Genomic DNA, 22717 nt, shown 5'->3' with positions numbered 1-22717 from the left:
AACTAAGATCCCACAAGCCGTGCAGTATGGCCCAAAAATAAAACAAAACAAAAACAAACAAAAACAAAACTGTGTGGTGATGGCATAAGGATAGACATACAAATCAATGGAAGAGAAAAGTTAGTCCAGAAATAAACCCAAACATGCTGTTCAACTGATTTTCAACAAAGTGTCATGACAATTCAGTGGGAGAAAATACAGTCCTTTCAACAAATTATTGAGTCAAAAAATTAACACAAAATGGGTCAAAGATCAAAATGTAAGAGTTAAAACTATAAAACTCTTTGAAAAAAATGTAAGCGTAAATCTTCATGACCATGAATTAGGCAACTGTTTCTTAGATATGACATTTAAAGTACAAGCAACCAAAGAAAAAATAAATTGATGTCATCAAAATGTAAAACTTTTGTGCTCCAAAGAACACTATCAAGAAAGTGAAAGTACAACCCACAAAGAGACAATATTTATAAATCATCTGACAAGTGTCTAGCATCCAGAACATATAAAGAACACTTACAACTCAAAACTAAAAAGACAAATAACCCAATTTTAAAATAGGCTCAGGATATGAGTAGATATTTCTCTAAAGAAGATAAAAAAAATGGCCATTAAGTACACAATGCCAACATCATTAGTCATTAGGGAAACCCCAATCAGAACCACAATAAAGTATCACTTCACACCCAATGGATGGATATAAAAAACACAGTAACAACTGTTGATAAGGATGTAAAGAAACTGAAACCCTCATATACTGCTGGTAGAATATAAAATTGGTGCAGCTACAGTGGAAAACAGTGTGGCTGTTCCTCAAAAAGTTAAACATAGATTTACTGTATGACCCAGCAATTCCACTCTTAGGTATATACCCAAGAGAACTGAAAACAGTTTTTAACACAAAAACTTGGACATGAATGTTCACAGCAGCATGGTTTGTAACAGCCCAAATGTGGAAACAACCCAAATGTTCATCAACTGATGAGTGGACAAAAAGGTAGCATACCATAAAATGGGATATTATTCAGCTGTAAAAAGCACTGATACATGCCACAACATGAACTATGAAAACATTATGTTACGCGAAAAGAAGTCAGACACAAAAGGCCCTATATTGCATGATTTCATTTATAAAAAATGTCCAGAAAAGGCAAATCCATAGAGACAGAAGTTGACTGGTGGTTGCTAGTGGCTGTGGAGAGGGAAGAATGGGGAAGAATGGGGAATAACTGCTAATGGTCACGGAGCTTCTTTTTGCAGTGATGAAAATGTTCTGGAATTAGATAGTGGTGATAAATACACATTCTTCTGAACATATTAAAAACCACTGAACTGCATCCTTTAAAAGGGTGAATTTTATGGTATGTGGATTATATCTCAATCTTTTTTTTTAAGCCATATAAGCCAAATACAATGTCTAATCCTTCCTTGGATACTACTTTTTAAAAAAACCAATTGTCGGATTGGAATAAAAATGGTGGAGTAGCAGGATGTAGAACTCAAGCTCTTCCTGCAAATATATCAAGAATACATCTACAAATGGAACAATTCTCATAGATCACCTACTGAACACTAGCAGAAGACCTCAAACACCTGAAAGGACAAAAAAGATCTCCATGTAACCAGGTAGGACAAAAGGAAAAAAAAAGAGAGAGAGAGAGAGTACGAGGGGTCTGGCACCCCTGGGAGGGAGCTGAAGGACAGTAGAGGTTCCCACACCCTGGGAAGTCCCCTCATGGGTGGGGAGATCAGCTGGGACAAAAAAGAAGCTTCAGAGGCTCAGAAGGAGAGCGCAACAACTAGTTAGTGGCAGGCAGGACAGAGAGAGACCTACACAGTCTGTGTCACCACTCTGCACACCCCAGCCTGAAAGGCATGTCCACTGGTATGGGCAGGGGATGGGTGCTGGAACACGGGGTTTAGAGGACAGACCTGGGGAGAAGACTGCTGTTGGCTGTGTGGAGACAGCCTGAAGGGGCTGGAGTGTGGGGTGTTGCAACCAGGAGTGTTGGTGGCAGAACCCTGGGCTGCCAGAGAAGCGAAGCGCGATTGTTATGTGGCATGCAAAAGGAAGGGGTGGGGCCAAGATTGCAGCCTCTTTCCCCACCTGCCGTCTGCTGCTTCCTTGGGCTCCATGCGGGGCCCCACCCCAGGCCAGCTCAGGCATTAAAGCTGCTCCGGCCCCCTCCCACCAGAGCAGGCTTGCAAGCTCCGGCCGCTGCCTCAGTGGTCTTGGGAACAGATGCCAGTGGGTTGCCCACACGCAGAGGTGGGGCTGAAATTACAGCTGAGCCCCAGGGGTCGTGCAACTTAGGAAGCAGAGCTGAAATCTCTCCCCACGGCCGTGCAAACCGCAGATTTACACCTACACTGCCGGCTTTGTGAATTCAGTGCCTGCGGAACATCTGAACGGACAGCTGGTGCTCCTGTGGCTGGGACAGGTCTGGCCTTAGCAGCTATGGGCTTTGAGGGCGCGTACACACAGGGGTCTGAGCTGCCTCCATAGCTCCCACAGCAGGTCAAGGCGTGCAACTACTGCAGTCCTGGGACACGACTTCAGTGGATCTGCACTAGTGGTCTTGTGAAAACAAAGTCTGAGAGGCACCAGGGCCAACTGCCGGCATACCCACAACTGAAGTGGGGCCTAGGGCAGTGCCAACAACAGTGTACTCTGTGAGCCCACACAACGGATGAAAGGTGACAAAACAGAGCACACTCACAGGTGAACGGCTCCAGTGGAGGAATACTCAGTGGCTCCTCTCCCAGTGGAAGCACTCCAATCCCGCCTACCTCACACCACAGATCAGAAACACAGCTCAGAAATGGAGCTGGGGGCTTCTACTCCAACAACTAGGGAGCAGGCCCTACCCTGGACAGGGCAGTGACAACCACAGAGCAAAGAGGAGGCCCGCTCAATAGCCAGTGCAGGCTCTAATTACCACAGCATCAGTCACACCTCCTAGCAAGGGGATAATGGCCTGCATACACTGAGAAAAGAGGTGGCAAGCATCCATACTAAAAGCAGCCCTCACACCAAAAAATATTAAACCCACAGAGGCTATACGGGGATGTTCCCACTTAAAAATAGCCCTCTAAGACCACAGTAGATAATTGTTTCTCCTAAACTCATAGAGCAAGAGAAATATAAGTAAAATGAAGAAGCAGGGGAACCACTCCCAATTAAAAGATCAAGAGAATTCCCATGAAAGAATAAACAATTAAACAGACATCTTCAGTCTAATACACACCAAGTTCAAAAAGAAGATAATGAAAATACTGAAGGAATTAAGAAAGGCTATCAATAGAAATGTAGATTACTGTAAAAAGGAACTAGAAACTATAAGGAGAAGCCAAGAAAAATCAGAGAATTCATTTGAAGAGATGAAAGCTGAAAGGCTATGAATAGTAGAATGAATAATGCAGAAGAACGAATAAGTGATCTAGAAGATAGAATAACGGAAATCACCTAATTAGAACAGCAGACAAAAACCCAAATGAAAAAAAATGAAAGCAATATAAGAGACCTATGGGATAATATAAAGCATGTCAATCTATGCATAATAGGGATCCCATAAGAAGAAGAAACAGAAAAGGGGATTGAAAATGAAGAAATTACAGCTGAAAACTTCCCAAACCTGAAGAAGGAAACAGATATCCAGATACAGAAAGCACAGAGGATCCTGAACAAGGTAAACCCAAACAGACCTACACCAAGATGTATTGTAATAAAAATGGCAAAAGTTAAAGAGATGATTCTAAAGGCAGCAAGAGAAAAACAAAGAATCACAAGGGAACACCCATAAGGGTACCAGCTGATTTCTCTACAGAAACATCGCAGGCCAGAAGGGAATGGCAAGATATATTCAAAGCCTTGAAAGAGAAAAATCTGCAACCTAGGATACTCTACCCAGAAAGATTATCATTTAGAACAGAGGGAGAGACAAAGAATTTCCCAGACAAGTAAAAACTAAAAGAATACAGCAATACTGACATTATCCTAAAGGAAATATTGAAAGGTCTTCTCTAAATAGAAAGTAGTAAGAATCTATAGGAAAGAGAAAATCACAATTGGAAAGTAAATCACATAAATAAGACAGTACACAGATTAAAAAAAAAAACAAAAAATTTCTGTGAAAGTGATGATAACCACAATGAACAGCAAAAGGATGAACATGAAGATGCAAAAGGGGACATTAAAATCATAATATGTGGGGGAGGAGAGTAAGAAAATGTAGATTTTTTTTTTTTTTTCTAGAATGTGTTTGGGCCTATCTACCGGTCTAAAGCAAGTAGACATACGAAGGGGTTAACATACTTGAAAAACAGGGCAACCACAAATCAAAAACATACAATAGATTCACAAAAACCAAAAAGAACAGAAGCATAATACGAAAGAAAATCACCAAACCACAAAAGGAAAAACAAAAAGAGACAAAGAAGAATTTTAAAATCAACAGGAAGACAAGGTTTAAAATGGCAATGAATACATATCTATCATTAATTATCTTAAATGTCAATGGACTAAATTCTCCAATCAAAAGACATAGTGATCATCCAAACTGAAAATAAATAAGGGAGCCTGAACCAAGATGGCAGAATAGAAGGACATGCGCTCACTCTCTCTTGTGAGAACACCAGAATCACCACTAACTGCTGGACAATCATCGACAGGAAGACACTGGAACTCACCAAAAAAGATACCCCACATCCAAAGACAAAGGAGAAGCCACAATGAGATGGGAGGAGGGGCGCAATCACAGTAAAATCAAATCCCATAACTGCTAGGTGGGTGACTCAGACTGGAGAACACTTATACCACAGAAGTCCACCCACTGGAGTGAAGGTTCTGAGCCCCACGTCAGACTTCCCAACCTGGGGGGCCAGCAACGGGAGAAGGAATCAGACTTTGAAGGCCAGTGGGATTTGATTGCAGGACTTGGACACGACTGGGGGAAACAGAGACTCCACTCTTCGAGGGCACACACAAAGTAGTAGGGGAAGGAGCAGTGAACCCAGGGGAGAATGAACCAGACCCACCTGCTAGTGTTGGAGGGTCTCCTGCAGAGGCAGGGGGTGGCTGTGGCTCACCACGGGGACAAGAATACTGGCAGCAGAAGTTCTGGGAAGTACTCCTTGGCGTGAGCCCTCCCAGAGTCGGCCATTAGCCCCACCAAAGAGCCCAGGTAGGTTCCAGTGCTGGGTTGCCTCAGGCCAAACAACCAACAGGGAGGGAACCCAGCCCCACCCATCAGCAGTCAAGCAGATTAAAGTTTTACTGAGCTCTGCCCACCAGAGCAACAGTCAGCTCTACCCACCACCAGTCCCTCCCATCAGGAAACCTGCACAAGCCTCTCAGATAGCCTCATCCACCAGAGGGCAGACAGCAGAAACAAGAAGAACTACAATCCTGCAGCCTGTGGAACAAAAACCACATTCACAGAAAGACAGACAAGATGAAAAGGCAGAGGGCTATGTACCAGATGAAGGAACAAGATAAAACCCCAGGAAAACAACTAAATGAAGTGGAGATAGGCAACCTTCCAGAAAAAGAATTCAGAATAATGATAGTGAAGATGATCCAGGACCTCGGAAAAACAATGGAGGCAAAGATCAAGAAGATGCAAGAAATGTTTAACAAACACCTAGAAGAATTAAAGAACAAACAAACAGAGATGAACAATACAATAACTGAAATGAAAACTACACTAGAAGGAATCAATAGCAGAATAACTGAGGCAGAAGAACGGATAAGTGACCTGGAAGACAGAATGGTGGAACTCACTGCTGCGGAACAGAATAAAGAAAAAAGAATGAAAAGAAATGAAGACAGCCAAGAGACCTCTGGGACAACATTAAACGTAACAACATTCGCATTACAGGGGTCCCAGAAGGAGAAGAGAGAGAGAAAGGACCTGAGAAAATATCTGAAGAGATTATAGTCAAAAACTTCCCTAACACGGGAAAGGAAATAGCCACCCAAGTCCAGGAAGTGCAGTGAGTCCCATACAGAATAAATCCAAGGACAAACATGCCGAGACACACAGTAATCAAATTGGCAAAAATTAAAGACAAAGAAAAATTATTGAAAACAGCTAGGGAAAAACGACAAATAACATACAAGGGAACTCCCAAAACGTTAACAGGTGATTTCGCAACAGAAACTCTACAAGCCAGAAGGGAGTGGCATGATATACTTAAAGTGATGAAAGGAAAGAACCTACAACCAAGATTACTCTAGCCAGCAAGGATCTCATTCAGATTCGATGGAGAAATCAAAAGCTTTACAGACAAGCAAAAGTTAAGAGAATTCAGCACCACCAAACCAGCTCTACAACAAATGCTAAAGGAACTTCTGTAAGTGGGAAACACAAGAGAAGAAAAGGACCTATAAAACTAACCCAAGGCGCTTCCCTGGTGGCGCGGTGGTTGAGAGTCTGCCTGCCGATGCAGGGGACGCGGGTTCGTGCCCCTGTCCGGGAGGATCCCATGTGCCACGGAGCGGCTGGGCCCATGAGCCATGGCCGCTGGGCCTGCGTGTCTGGAGCCTGTGCTCTGCAGTGAGAGAGGCCACAACAGTGAAAGGCCCGCGTACCCCACACACACACACACACAAACCAAAACAATTAAGAAAATGGTCATAGGAACATACATATCAATAATTACCTTAAACGTGAAAGGATTAAATGCTCCCACCAAAAGACAGATTTGCTGAATGGATACAAAAACAAGACCCATATATATGCTGTCTACAAGAGACCTACTTCAGACCTAGGGACACATACAGACTGAAAGTGAGGGGATGGAAAAAGATATTCCATGCAAATGGAAATCAAAAGAAAGCTGGAGTAGCAATACTCGTCGGATAAAATAGACTTTAAAATAAAGAATGTTACAAGAGACAAGGAAGGACACTGCATAATGATCAAGGGATCAATCCAAAAAGAAGATATAACAATTATAAATATATATGCACCCAACATAGGAGCACCTCAATATATAAGGCAACTGCTAACGGCTGTAAAAGAGGAAATCAACAGTAACACAATAACGGTGGGGGACTTTTAACACCTTACTTATACCAATGGACAGATCATTCAAAATGAAAATAAGGAAACAGAAGCTTTAAATGACACAATAGACCAGATAGGTTTAATTGATATTTATAGAACATTCCATCCAAAAACAGCAGATTACACTTTCTTCTCAAGTGCACACAGAACATTCTCCAGGATAGATCACATCTTGGGTCACAAATCAAGCCTCAGTAAATTTAAGAAAATTGAAATCATATCAACCATCTTTTCTGACCACAACGCTATGAGATTAGAAATGAATTACAGGGAAAAAACCGTAAAAAACACAAACACATGGAGGCTAAACAATACGTTACTAAATAACCAAGAGATCACTGTAGAAATCAAAGAGGAAATCAAAAAATACCTAGAGACAAATGACAATGAAAACACGACGATCCAAAACCTATGGGATGCAGCAAAAGCATGGGTAGAATGGGTATCATCAGAAAATCTACAAACAACAAATGCTGGAGAGGGTGTGGAGAAAAGGGAACCCTCTTGCACTGTTGGTGGGAATGTAAATTGATACAGCCACTATGGAGAACAGTATGGAGGTTCCTTAAAAAACTAAAAATAGAATTACCATATGATCCAGCAATCCCACTACTGGGCATATACCCAGAGAAAACTATAATTCAAAAAGACACATGCACCCCAATGTTCATTGCAGCACTATTTACAATAGCCAGGTCATGGAAGCAACCTAAATGCCCATCGACAGACAAATGGATAAAGAAGATGTGGCACATATATACAATGGAATATTACTCAGCCATAAAAAGGAACGAAATTGGGTCATTTGTTGAGACGTGGATGGACCTGGAGACTGTCATACACAGTGAAGTAAGTCAGAAAGAGAAAAACAAATATCGTATATTAACGCATGTATGTGGAACCTAGAAAAATGGTACAGATGAACCGGTTTGCAGGGCAGAAGTTGTGACACAGATGTAGAGAACAAACGTATGGACACCAAGGGGGGAAAGCCGCAGGGGGGTCAGAATGGTGGTGTGATGAATTGGGTGATTGGGACTGACATGTATATACTGATGTGTATAAAACTGATGACTAATAAGAACCTGCTGTATAAAAATATAAATTAAATTTTAAAAAATTTTTTAAAAAGGCACAGAGTGGCAGATTGGATAAAAAAAACAAGAGCCTACAATATGCTGCTTACAAGGGACACACTTCAGGGCAAAGGACACACACAGATTAAAAGTGAGGGCATGGAAAAACATCTTTTGTGCAAACAGAAATGACGAGATAGCGGGGGTCACAATACTCAGACAAAATAGACTTTAAGACAAAGATAAAGAAGGACACTACATAATGATAAAAGGATCAATAAAAGGAGAGGGTAAACAAAATTGACAAACCTCTGGTCACGCTCGACAAGAAGAAAAGAGAGAAGACCCAAATAAACAAAATAAGAAGTGAAAGCAGAGAAATCACAACAGATATCGCAGAAGTGCAACAAACCATAAGAGAATACTGTGAACAATTATATGCCAAAAAATTTGACAACCTTGAAGAAATGTTCAACTTTCCTACAAACATACAGGCCACCAAAACTGAATCAAGAAGAAACAGATAACTTGAGCAGACCAGTCACTAGAAATGAAATAAAATCTGTAATAAAGAAAAAATCCCTACAAACAAAAGTCCAGGACCAGATGGCTGCACTGGGAAATTCTACCAAACATACAAAGAACTTATAGCAATCATTCTCAAACTCTCCCAAAAAACTGAAGAGGAAGGAACACTCCCAATGAGGTGACATTCTATGAAGCCACCGTCACCTGGATACCAAAACCAGACAAAGACACTACAAAAAAAGAAAATTACAGGCGAATATCTTTTTTTTTGGAAATGTTCTCTCTGATTTTTAAAAATTTTTTATTTATTTATTTATTTGGGGCTGTGTTGGGTCTTCATTTCTGTGCGAGGGCTTTCTCCAGTTGTGGCAAGTGGGGGCCACTCTTCATCACAGTGCGCGGGCCTCTCACTATCGCGGCCTCTCCTCTTGTGGAGCACAGGCTCCAGACGCGCAGGCTGAGTAGCTGTGGCTCACGGGCTTAGTTGCTCCGCAGCATGTGGGATCTTCCCGGACCAGGGCTCGAACCTGTGTCCCCTGCATTGGCAGGCGGATTCTCAACCACTGCACCACCAGCGAAGTCCCACATACTGATTTGAGTATGTTGAACCATCCTTGTGACCCTGGGATGAATCCAACTTGGTCGTGGTGTATGACCTTTTTTATGTGTTTTTGGATTTGGTTTGCTAATATTTTGTTGAGAATTTTTGTGTCTATATTCATCAAAGATATTCGCCTGGGGGCTTCCTTGGTGGTGGAGCAACTAAACCCACACGTCACAACTACTGAGCCTGTGCATCACAACTACTGAAGCCCGCATGCCTAGAGCCAACGAAGTTAGAACACACCCTCACACCATACACAAAAATAAACTCAAAATGGCTTAAAGAATTAAATATAAGACAAGACACCATAAAGCTCTTAGAAGAAAACATAGGCAAAACACTCTCTGACATAAATCATACCAATGTTTTCTTAGGTCAGTCTCCCAAGGCAATAGAAATAAAAGCAAAAATTAAAAAATGGGACCTAATCAAACTTATAAGCTTTTGCACAGCAAAGGAAACCATAAATAAAACGAAAAGACAACCTATGGACTGGGAGAAAATATTTGCAAATGATGTGACGGACAAGGGCTTAATTACCAAAATATACAAACAGCTCACACAACCAAACAACAAAACATCCCAATCCAAAAATGGGCAGAAGACTTAAACAGACATTTCTCCAAAGAAGACATACAGACATGAAAAGATGCTCAACAGCACTAATTATTAGAGAAATACAAATCAAACCTACAATGAGTTACCACCTCACACTGGTCAGAGTAGCCATCATTAAAAAGTCTACAAATAACAGGGCTTCTCTGGTGGCGCAGTGGTTGAGAGTCTGCCTGCTGATGCAGGGGACACGAGATCATGCCCCGGTCCGGGAAGATCTCACATGCCACGGAGCAGCTGGGCCCGTGAGCCATGGCCGCTGAGCCTACGCGTCCAGAGCCTGTGCTCCACAACGGGAGAGGCCACAGCAGGGAGGGGCCCGCGTACTGCAAAAAAAAAAAAAAAAAAAAAAGTCTACAAATAACAAATGGTGGAGAGGGTGTGGAGAAGAGGGAACCTTCCTACACTGTTGGTGGGAATGTAAACTGGTACAGCCACTATGGGAAACAGTATGGTGGCGCGTGTGTGCTCGCGCGCACACACACACGCGCAATGGAATATTACTTGGCCGTAAAAAAGATGAAATAAAGCCATTTGCAGCAACATGGGTGAACCCAGAGATTATCGTACTAAGTGAAGTAAGTCAGAAAGGGAAAGACAAACACCACATGATATTACTTATATGTGGAATCTAAGATATGGCACACATCAGCATAACTATGAAACAACAACAGACTCAGATATAGAGAACAGATTTGTGGTTGCCAAGGGTAAGGCGGGATAGGGGAGGGACGGATTGGGAGTTTGGGATTAGCAGAGGCAAACTATTAATATGTAGCATGGATAAACAACAAGGTCCTATTATATAGTACAGGGAACTATATTCAATATCCTGTGACCAACCATAATGGAAAAGAATATGATAAATATATATGTATAACTGAGTCACTTTGCTGTACAGAAGAAATTAACACAATATTATAAATCAACTATACTTCAATACAATTTAAAAAAACAATTAAGTGATCACAGTGTTGCATTTGAATCTTAAAAACAAAAATCAACTGTTAAGAAAAAAAATGTATGGGAAAACTGAGGAAAATGAATACTAATCTGATACTTGATAACATTTAGTAATTATTATAATTATTTCAGGTGTGATAATAGTAGTGCAATTATGTTAAAAAAAACAAAGAATCCTTATTTTTTTAGGGATACATACAGAAGAATTATAGATGAAATAATCTGATGTCTGAGATTTGCCTCAAAATACTACAGTTGGGAGATTTAAATGAAATAGGATTGGACGGGGAATTCCCTGGCGGTCCAGTGGTTAGGAATCAGCACTTTCACTGCCATGGCCTGGGTTCAATCCCTGGTTGGGGAACTAAGAACCCACAAGCTGTGCAGCGCAGCCAAAAAATAATAATAATAATAAATAAAACTTTCTTTAAAAAAAAGAAGATTGAACATGTGTTTAAAATTGTTGGGACTTCCCTGGTGGCGCAGTGGTTAAGAATCCATCTGCCAATGCAGGGGACAAGGGTTCGAGCCCTGGTTTGGGAAGATCCCACATGCCATGGAGCAACTAAGCCCGTGAACCACAACTACTGAGCCTGTGTGCCACAGTTACTGAAGCCTGTGTGCCTAGAGCCCATGCTCCACAGCAAGAGAAGCCACCGCAATGAGAAGCCCGTGCACTGCAACGAAGAGTAGCCCCCGCTCACCGCAACTAGAGAAAGCCCGTGCGTAGCAACAAAGATCCAACACAGCCAAAAATAAATAAATTAATTTTTAAAAAACTGTTGAAGGTACATGATGGGGTTCATTATACTTTCATCTCAATATTTGAATATGTTTTAAGTTATCTATAATAAAACACTTTAAAAAAAGAGAATATGTGTAATTGCTTATACATACATAGAATAGCTCTGGATATATACATATATACATTAAAAATATATAATACTATTTCCCACTGGGAAGGAGAATTGGATGGAAGAGGACATACAGGTAGAAGGGAGGCTCTTCGCTTAATATCTTTTTCAAAAGTAAATTCTAGAGAAAAAGATATCAGCAAGAGCTCACCATTACTGGAGTTCAGTGGATATACTTTTTTAAATAATCATTTTTTTGAAAGAAAAAAATATATTTTAAAATATCCATTTTTTTGTGTGACACAGAAATAAATGTAAGCCCTGTTTTATCGATGACCCTTTGAGTTCAGCTCAGAGTCTCAATTCCACAGGGAGTCAGGAGTAGAAGAACTGAAAACACTCTTGAATTTCTTATCCTTGATTCAGTCCTGAGTAACACTCACTTTCACTTATAACTTTGTGCCACTTAATACAGTAGCAGATTTGATCACATAAAAGGAACCACCAAAGAAAGTGTACTCCTGGAAACTGTATTTAGTAGCCTCTCGGTTCAATCCAATCCAACCAACAGCAGGAGCCAGGCATTCTACCTCTCACTGGTAGCCAGCCAGGTGAAATGAAGAAACTTGACATTTAAGGGAGACAGAGAAAAACTTTGTGAGTAGAGGTGATATGACCAGGGCTTTGGCTTTGTAAGCGCTCCTGGGACAACACAATTGTCACTTATCAGTTCCACTGGTTTCTAACATATTACTTTGCAGGGCAGCTGACATATTGCTAGGTTTAAATCCTGCACAGCCTAAAACGGTTTGGTAAGTTAAGTTTAGGTAGGTTTGCTTAGAGATGCATGCATTCCTCCACAGATACAATGCATTCCAGCCTTTTACCATGGTTCACGTATATGATGAGTGAAGAACGAAATGAAAGCTGCCACCCACCTTGATTCTTGTCATCTGGGTCAGAGTCCGATTTCAGTCTTTTCACACTGTTGCCACTCTCTGAGCTGTAACAAAAAAATATGGTGATTTGAGCTAGGTCCAATCTTGGGGATCAAACTTTGGGAATCAGGAGCTCCAATAACTATTTATATGGGTCTTAGGCAGCCTCAAGGAGCTGAGATGATCTGAAATGAAAAGTCTTCATTTCAGGTTCTTAATCTCCTTCCAGCTATATTATTGTTATAAATATAATTTAAACCTCTGACCAATTCAAGGGGTAAAGCATTACAGCTTCAAGCATCACCAAAACATCAGATTCTTTGTTGTCATCATTCATCTTGGTTAGAACCACACATGGACTTCAAGAATACCTGGACATATTTATATATGACAAAAATTTAGTTAAGTTATTAAAGATTGAAGGAAATATCTTTAGTGACAGGCTAGAGATTCTGAAAGTCACCCAAAAGACCTTCACTAAAAGAATATCTAGAGAATGTACTTCTCTCGCCATGCAGCTAGAAGACGCAATGCTCTCCAGCTCCACTGTTACCACTAATATTAAGTAATGTTTGTAAATTCTTACTGAATAAAAAATTTAGGACAGTCAAAAAAAAAAGAAAAAAGAAAGCACTCCAAAGAGGAAGGAAATGGTCCCAGGAGGAAGGCCTTAATCCCAGAAGGAAGGGATGGTGAACAAAGAAACTTGTAAATACAAATCTAAACAAACAGTCTATATAAAAAAACAGCATCTAATTTGTGGTGTTAAACATGACCATGCTAAAGTCCTGGACAGCATGTAAGGAAGGAAGAACGTGACTGTAGCTAAAAGTTCTAAGGTCCATGGATAATTTTGCAGGGAAGTAAGATAGCTATTTACTTTAGGTTTTACTAAGTATTCTTGATAAATTGCAAGGTAAGCCACCAAACGAATAGAAATAGAATACAAAAATCCAAACAAGTAGAAAGAAAAGAAAATGAATAAAAGATTTTAAAATGGTAATCAATTTTTATAAAAAGAATACATGGAAAAAAATTTTTAAGTAAAAAGACAAATAACATTAAGATAGTAGAACCTGGGGAGTCCCCTGGTGACCTAATGGTTAGGATTCTAGGCTTTCACTGCCACGGCCCAGGTTCAATCCTTGGTTGGGGAACTGAGATCCCGCAAGCCATGTGGCATGGCCCAAAAATTAATTAATTAATTTAAAAAAAAGCAGAAATTGTATAAAAAATCCTAATAAATCCAAGCCTACCTATAAAGAGAGTTTAACAGACTAAATTTTAAATCAGCTATTCATGAGACACACCTAAAAATTTAGAAGCAAAACAAACAACTTAAGACCCAGAAAGACTGAAAGTAAAGGAATGGAAAAAGAGTTAACCACGGCAAACACTAACCCAAAGAAGACTGGGGTACCTATATTAATATTAAGGAAATAGACTTTAAAACCAAAAGTATTATAAGGGATAAAGGAAGTTAGTTTATAAGGAAACAAAGTTTAATTCACTATGAAGAAAGAACAATCCTGAACATCTATGCTTCTAAAAGAGCTTAAAAATATACTATGTTCAACAGACTGAAAAAAGATCAAGAAATCATTACTGTAGTGGGAGATTTCAAAAACTCCCCTCAAGTACTGATAGAACAAGCAGACAAATATGTAAAGAAACGGATGATTTGAACAATACAATCAATTAGTTTGTTTTGTTGTACCTACATAGAACCCAGAACAATTACAAAACACAGATTTTCCTCAACTTGGAACATTCACAAAAATTAATCTCAGGACTAGGTCACAAACCTAGTCTAAAGCAATTTCAAAAGAATCAGCACATGTAAACCATAATGCAATTAAGGGAGAAATTGATAACAAAAGATAAAGATTATATTTCATAGACTCTAAGACACCACTGATTATAAGGTATTAAAATGTGAGGGAGAAACAGGTTCATCTTAGAACCAGTGAAATATGGTTAAGTTACCTCAATATGTCTGGAAATTTAAAAAAATGTTTCTAATTCATGAGTCAACAAAGAAATCATAATGGATATTTAAAAGTACTTAGTTGGAAATACAAAATTGTATACAATGAAAGCTGAGGAAAAATTATAGCTTTAGATGCTTATAACTGAAATGAGCTGAAAATTAATTAGCATGGTATCTGACAGTTATTTATAACAGAAATAATAAAAGTATAAGTTTGAAGAAAGTAAAGAATATTCCAAAGAAGGCAGAAGATATTAAAGAGCAAAAATTAATAAAACAGAAAAAATAAGAAGTAAATCCAAAAGATCTTTTATTTTTTTATTTTATTTTATTTTTATTTTTTTGTGGTATGCTGGGCTCTCAGTGTTGTGGCCTCTCCTGTTGCGGAGCACAGGCCTCTCACTGTTGTGGCCTCTCCCGTTGCGGAGCACAGGCTCTGGACGCACAGGCTCAGTGGCCATGGCTCACGGGCCTAGCCACTCCGTGGCATATGGGATCTTCCTGGACCGGGGCACGAACCCGTGTTCCCTGCATCGGCAGGTGAACTCTCAACCACTGCGCCACCAGTGAAGCCCAACCCAAAAGATCTTTGAAAAGACTAATAAAACTGAGACTACCCTCTCATGAAAATAGTGAAAATAAGAATAAAAGTATAATTCATCAATATTTGGGATGAAAAAAGGACAATTACAGACAGAACAGCAATCAGAAAACTAAGGAATACTGACAATTTAGCTAACACACTTGAAAAAAGACAAAATGAGCAAATTCCCAGAAAATATAACTAAATAAAACTGACTCAAAAAGACATGGAAAAACATAGATAGTCCTATAATCACAAGTTAAAAGAACAGGGACCGGGATTCCCTGGTGGCGCAGTGGTTGAGAGTCCGCCTGCCGATGCAGCGGACACGGGTTCGTGCCCTGGTCCGGGAAGATCCCACATGCCACGGAGCGGCTGGGCCCGTGAGCCATGGCCGCTGAGCCTGCGCGTCCGGAGCCTGTGCTCTGCAACGGGAGAGGAGAGGCCACAACAGTGAGAGGCCCGCGTACCGCAAAAAAAAAAAACAGGGACCAAAGTGATTTTATAGAGTTCTACCAAACTGCCACAAATTAACACTACTATCCTATACAAACTCCTCCAGAAAACAGAAAAAGAAGGAACACTCCCTAAATCATTCTGTGAAGCTAGGCTTAATCTACACATCAAAATCAGATAAAGTAGGGGGAAAAAAAAATACAGGCCAGTCTCCATCATGATTCCAGATGCAACAACCTATACAAAACATTAGCAAACCAAATCCAGCAGAGTTTAAAAGAAAAAAAAAGAAAGAAAAGAAAATACATCACGACAAGTTGGGTTTATCACCAGGAATGAAACATTAGAAAAATCTTTATTTTTTCACTGTAACAGTAAAAAAGAAAAATTCCAGATTTAAAGACTAACACGTGAAAGACAAAAATTCTAAAACTTTTACAAGAAAAACTATATTACGACCTCAGAGTAGAATTTCTTGAACAAAATATAAAAGGCTCTAACCATAAAAAGAAAATATTAATGGATTTGACCACCTTAAAATGGACCACCTTCAAAAGGTACAAACTTCCAGTTATAAAATAAATAAGTACTGAGGATGTAGTGTACATCATGGTGACTATAGTTAATGATGTTATATTGTATATTTGAAAGTTGCTAAGAAAACAGATCTTAGAAGTTCTCATCACAAGAAAAAAAAATGTGTAACTATGTGTGGTGATGGATGTCAACTAGACTTACTATGGGGATCATTTCACTATATATATATATCTCATATTATCAAATCATTATGTTGTACACTTGAAATTAATGTGTTATATGTCAATTATATCTCAATTTTTAAAAACTGACCACCTTAAAATTAAATATATTTGACCACTTTAAAGTAAAAAGATAAGCTATAAACTGGAGAAAAAAAATATCAAGACTACGTTTAAAAACAAACAAACAAAACCTATGAATCAATAAGAAGAATACAAATAACGCAGTAGAAAAATGGCAATATAAATGAACAGACCTTCCACACAACAGGACACATGAATGGCAAATCAACATATGATATGTCAACTACATTTGTTAACAGGGGAATGCAAATTAAGATCATAAGGAGATACTAGTTTATAAATCACTTTATTGCTGTATTTGTGCTGTCCAGTAGGGCAGCAACAAGCCACATGTAACTATTTAACACTTAAAATGTGACTAGTGTGGGGCTTCCCTGGTGGCGCAGTGGTTGAGAGTCTGCCTGCCAATGCAGGGGACATGGGTTTGAGCCCTAGTCTGGGAAGATCCCACATGCCGCGGAGCAACTAGACCCGTGAGCCACAACTACTGACGCGCAGGCGCGCGTCTGGAGCCTGTGCTCCGCAACAAGAGAGGCCGCAACAGTGAGAGACCCGCGCACCGCGATGAAGAGTGGCCCCCGCTCGCCACAACTGGAGAAAGCCCTCGAACAGAAACGAAGACCCAACACAGCCAAAAATAATATAAATAAATAAATAAATAAAATGTGACTAGTGTGGCTAGGGAACTGGATTTTAAATTTCATTTAGTTTTCATTAATTTAGATAGCCACAGGTGCCCAGGGACTAACATATTGGACACACAGCTCTAGAGAAACAGATGTACATATGTAACAAAGCATGTCCTTGACCTGTCAGCACCGTTTGTCATAATTCAAACATTCATTCACAGGAGAATGAACAAATTTTGGAATCTCAAATAATGCACTATTATACAGCAGTGAAAGTGAATGAATTATAGCTATACATACACATACATACACACACACAAAACTGTTTCAATCAGAGAAACAATTTGATTGAAAAACCAAATTCACAGAAGGTGGTGTGTATATAATGAAATCTTATTATTTTTTTTTTTTTTGCGGTACGCGGGCCTCTCACCGCTATGACCCCTCCCGTCGCGGAGCACAGGCTCCGGATGCGCAGGCCCAGCGGCCATGGCTCACGGGCCCAGTCGCTCCGCAGCACGCGGGATCCTCCCTGGGCCGGGACACGAACCCGTGCCCCCTGCATCGGCAGGCAGACCCCCAACCACTGAGCCACCAGCGAAGCCCATGAAATCATTTTTTATAAAGTTCAAAACAAGCAAGCTATTATATTATTTATGGGTACCTATATAGGTAGCAAAAAACAAAAAAAACCCCAAAACTACTAAGAGTAAAGAAAGGTGGGCTTCCTTGGTGGCGCAGTGGTTGAGAATCTACCTGCTAATGCAGGGGACACAGGTTTGGGCCCTGGTCTGGGAGGATCCCACATGCCGCGGAGCAACTAGGCCCGTGAGCCACAACTACTGAGCCTGTGCGTCTGGAGCCTGTGCTCCGCAACAAAAGAGGCCCACACACCGCAATGAAGAGTGGCCCCTGCCTGCCACAACTAGAGAAAGCCCTCGCACAGAAACGAAGACCCAACACAGCAAAAATTAATTAATTAATTAATTAATTCCTACCCCCAACATCGTCTTAAAAAAAAAAGAGAGAGGCAAAAGAATGGTAAACTAGATATAGGAAAGTGGTGTGAGAATGTCAAGGCACAGAGACAGAATGGGGAGGAGCACAGAGGCAGACTCATATTGTTGATAATGCTCTAGGTTTTAAGTTGGGTGATGGGTTCAGGGGGGCTTGTTTTATTACTATGCTTCATAACATATATCAGGCATCAGACTTTCACCAAGCATCGGAATTATCCATGGAACTTTAAAAATTAGACTTCCAGACCTCACTCCAAACTTACTGAGCCAGACAGAATTAGTGTGACGCAATCTACAGTATTAACAAACTCCCAGGTGACTCTAATAAACCCAAGGCTGGGTAGATTAGGAACTCCTGCCCCAGGAGACTAATTTATCACCTGGCTACACAAAACAACAATAAAGGATGATCTAATAAAAGTTGGTCTAAGGACTAGGAGAGCTACTTACAACACACATTCTGCTAGAAGCAAGACACTGCTGAGAGGTAACTACCTGACCGCCTAGAGAGCCCTTTCTTGGTATAGCCCAGTACAACTGACCCACATCCAAATCCTCAAAGACACTAGGCCAGCAAGAAAGCTTATATGAAAACTTGAAAAGAATAATTCATGGCTGGGGTAACTGGCCCTTTTCAGGCTATTGATATTCCTCCCCTTGGCTGCTATACCACGACGACATTTTTACATGTAAGCAACAGTCCTAGCAATGTTCCTGGGAACAGCAGCACACAGGTGTGCCAAACCACAAAACTGCATCAACACACTTTCTTCAAAATATGTGGCTGGTTGCCAATATACTATATTGATTTTCCTAATAGTCTGCACTTAAGCTTAACATCCTTTTGCCTGTGGTACAGTTGGTCAAATTGAAATGACCAGATTTAATTACTTTGGTGCCATTTCAAGACTTGAAAAGAGAGGAGCAAACAAGGCAGTGCTGCCACCCCACACCAAACAAGCAGAGCCCCAGCCAGGTGTGTAACCCTGTCACAGCTGCCATGTTCTTATAGATCATTGTGCCCTTGCCCCAGCTCTTCTCTCTTCCTGGGATGTTCTGCTCTCCCCGTCTGCCCGTCAAAGCCCTAGTTGTCTTACCTAGTCAATCTCTTCTTTCTAAGGCCTTAACTTCCCCAACATGAGCACATATATCCACCTCCAGGCAGTTATTCCTCCTCCATGATCTAAGTACACCCTATATAAATCCTTCCATAGAACTTGCTACCTTGTTTGCCTAGAAACAGATGCTCAAGTACTGAACTCCACCTCTCCTACTACTTTGTGACCTTGGACAAAGGTTCTCAACCTCTGAGATTCTCAGTCTCTTCATCTGATAATAAGAACCTGTACTTCACAGAGTTGTTGAGAGGAATAAAAGAAATCATGTATGGAAAGTACTTAACACAATGCCTGGCACATGGCAGGCATCCAATGAAGAGTAGCTATTATGTTTAATGAACAGAGAGACAAGGGTCAAAGGCTATAGAAGACACCAAATCTGGTAGGGGAGAGAGAGGTAAGACCACCAAAGGAACTTCACCAAGACCTATGCTTAGGTAACCTTTTGTTCTGGCTACCATTAATCTGGCATTTCAAAGCACACAGTCAGAAGGAGATTAAAGTTGTGTGAATTCGGGCTGACCTCTTATGCTTCACAGCTCCTGCCAACAGCTTTGCCTGGGAGAACTTGGTCTTGGTTTCTGTGGGTTTCACAGCCACTTTCTTCTCCACTTCCTTCTTGTTTTCTTGAGAAATTCCAACCTTGCTGAGATTACTGTGAGTTACAGGTTAAGGGTCAAACTAAGCAAAAAGAAGAGCTACAGCAGGACAATGATAAATCAAGAGATGGAAGGCAGATATAACCCGTGAGCACTTCAGCTCTGCCATGGAATGTTCAACCTACTTATTTTAAAAATGCCCTCCCCTCCTTATTCTGCCAGTCAAATCCAGCTGATTTAAAAAGAAATGAAGGGACTTCCCTGATGGTCCAGTGGTTAAGACTCTGCACTCCCAATGCAGGGGACCCGGGTTCGATCCCTCGTCAGGGAACCAGATCCTGCATGCCGCAACTAAGACCCGGCACAGCCAAAAATATATATATATATTTTAAAAATAAATAAAGGTGACTAGCAATCAAACAGCAAATCAAGCCCAAAATAATACAGAGAAGCAAACTTTTTCCTTTTGATTCTCAATGAAAATCTGAGTACGGCCAGAAAACCTGCTATTACCAAAGACATGGCCAATATCATGCTTGCTGGAGAAAACAAAGATCTTGAAGAATGCAACAGAAAAAATGTAGCTTCCCTGAAAACATAAAAATATTTGCTTTTTCCCCCAAGGGTAAAAATCAAATTTTGCGGAGTGTCCTATGACTACCAGTGGCATTCAATTTTAGACATCATGAAGACTAACTCCTACTCTGCTGGTGCAAGACAACATCAGAATCACCTTAAGGCTCATTAAAAGACAGAGTCCCTCCCCTGTCCCAAACCTACTGAATAAGGACCTCCAGAGGCCCAGGAACCTGTTTTAAACACTCTCAAGGTGATTTAATGAGAAACCCCTGTGCATATGCAACACAACACAGGATGAAAAGTTGTTTTAAAAGCATAAAGCAACCAGTTCACTTGTAACATACTTTTTTCATGCTTGATGTCAATCTCTGGCCCTCAAGCTTTGCCAGTTTCTTTTGTTCTCTCCACCAATCCCCTCCCCTCCTTCCTTTTCATGCTCTCCCACAACATATCAATCAACAGATAAGTACTGAAACATGTATTGGAACATCTTAAGATGCAGTAATGCCTTGCTGGAACAATAGTGACATCTAGTGCCCAAGATATCTAAGTATGTATTATCAGCCCAAAGGGGTGGGGGTAGGGGTATATGGTCTAAGCTATTCCTGTATCTTTGAATAATGGAGAAATTGGGTACCAGAAATTAGGAAATTCTAATTCTGATCACTCTTCAGACACTAACTCGAATCTTATGGGCACCAGTTATCTTAAACATTTTTTTTTTTTTTTTTTTTTTGCGGTATGCGGGCCTCTCACTGTTGTGGCCTCTCCCGTTGCAGAGCACAGGCTCCGGACGCGCAGGCTCAGTGGCCATGGCTCACAGGCCTAGCCGCTCTGCGGCATGTGGGATCTTCCCAGACCGGGGCACGAACCCGTGTTCCCTGCATCGGCAGGCGGACTCTCAACCACTGCGCCACCAGGGAAGCCCTATCTTAAACATTTTTAATATTCAATACAGATTATGCATAATCCTCAGTACTATTCTGAGCTTCATCAATTTAATGTTTTTAAGGTCATCATGGAAACTGATAATGTTAATACTAAATGTTCATTTTTTAGAATAAAAATGAAAGAAACAGAAATTTCATCTTTCTAGTACAGAATACCAAAAACAATGAGCATGCTGTGATTGTAACCTACAACTCTATCACTAAAGGATAGAAACTCTCAAAGAAAATTAATATTAAATATTGAAAAATAAAACAAAAATGGAAAAAATATAACAAAACCACACATTTATAATACCAAGACAAAGACAAAAACCAACACTTAACTTTCTATTCTTTTGAAGTGAAGAAAAGCCCTCAACCTCTTCTTTTTTTGGTGGGCAGGAAGCAAAGTGGTAGTTATACTTTTGATCCATATCCAAAGCATAAGCCCTTTTTTCCCCTGAGTCCCTCTCCCCCTAAAATGCTTTAAATACACAAACACATCTCAAAAACCTCATAGAATGCATTAGATGAGCATTTTTTAAAAATCACATTGTTTTACAACACACATAATATTAATAAATACTGCTCTAACCTGAAAGAAACAAGAGTTCTGTTGTTTGTACTGGCACAAACCATAGCTTATTCGTATTCACAAGTATCACATTACAAAATGTATCATTTTATAGCAACCAAGCAAAGCCAAGAACCAGCTCCTGATTTAGAGCTTCAATAAACAAATGTCTAATCCTTCAACTCCTATTTCAACATGACTCTGGCTACATGCATGCTTGGGATTAGCACGTCAGTGGGTTGGAAGGCTTGCTTTGCTTCAGTTTTTCTAGACAGTCAGAACGTTCCAAGTTTCCAATAAAAACCAATACCCTGGGCTTCCCTGGTGGCTCAGTGGTTAAGAATCCGCCTGCCAATGCAGGGGACATGGATTCGAGTTCTGGTCCGGGAAGATCCCACATGCCGCGAAGCAACTAAGCCCGTGCGCCACAACTACTAAGCCTGCGCACCTAGAGCCCGTGCTCCGCAACAAGAGAAGCCATGGCGATGAGAAGCCCCCACTCTCTGCAACTAGAGAAAGCCCGCACACAGCAACGAAGACCCAACACAGCCAAAGATAAAAATAAACAAAATAAATTTATATACATACATAAAAAAAGCTAATACCCCTGAAGCCTCTTCAATATTGTGCTGTAATGTTACCAGGACAGAAAAGTATCTTTTGCCTCATGGCTGCCCTGTTCATTCTTCTCTTTGAATTGAAAACCGAAAGGCCTCTCACACTCATACCACACCAACAATACTCTCCAAAATGC

At 40.5% G+C, this 22717-nt stretch overlaps 1 protein-coding gene across 8 annotated transcripts in view; it reads right to left on the bottom strand.

The window, feature by feature from the left end:
• Positions 1-22717, bottom strand: part of PSME3IP1 (proteasome activator subunit 3 interacting protein 1) — a 41097-nt gene that overhangs the window by 4451 nt on the left and 13929 nt on the right. For 7 of the 8 annotated variants that reach the window (XM_019935782.1, XM_033844511.1, XM_019935778.1 and 4 more), the window contains 2 exons: positions 19806-19939; positions 12646-12710 (listed from right to left, as the gene is read on the bottom strand). In XM_019935782.1, the coding sequence (XP_019791341.1) occupies positions 12646-12710; positions 19806-19939 (199 nt within the window). Of the gene's footprint in view, positions 1-10094; positions 10217-12645; positions 12711-19805; positions 19940-22717 lie in introns of those variants that run through there. The other variant, XM_073795561.1, reaches the window with a different exon arrangement.

This window comes from Tursiops truncatus, chromosome 19 (assembly GCF_011762595.2).
Source record: "Tursiops truncatus isolate mTurTru1 chromosome 19, mTurTru1.mat.Y, whole genome shotgun sequence".
NCBI lineage: Eukaryota > Metazoa > Chordata > Mammalia > Artiodactyla > Delphinidae > Tursiops > Tursiops truncatus.
The sequence above is the reverse complement of the archived record's forward strand: the minus strand, read 5'-3'. Positions and strand labels throughout refer to the sequence as shown.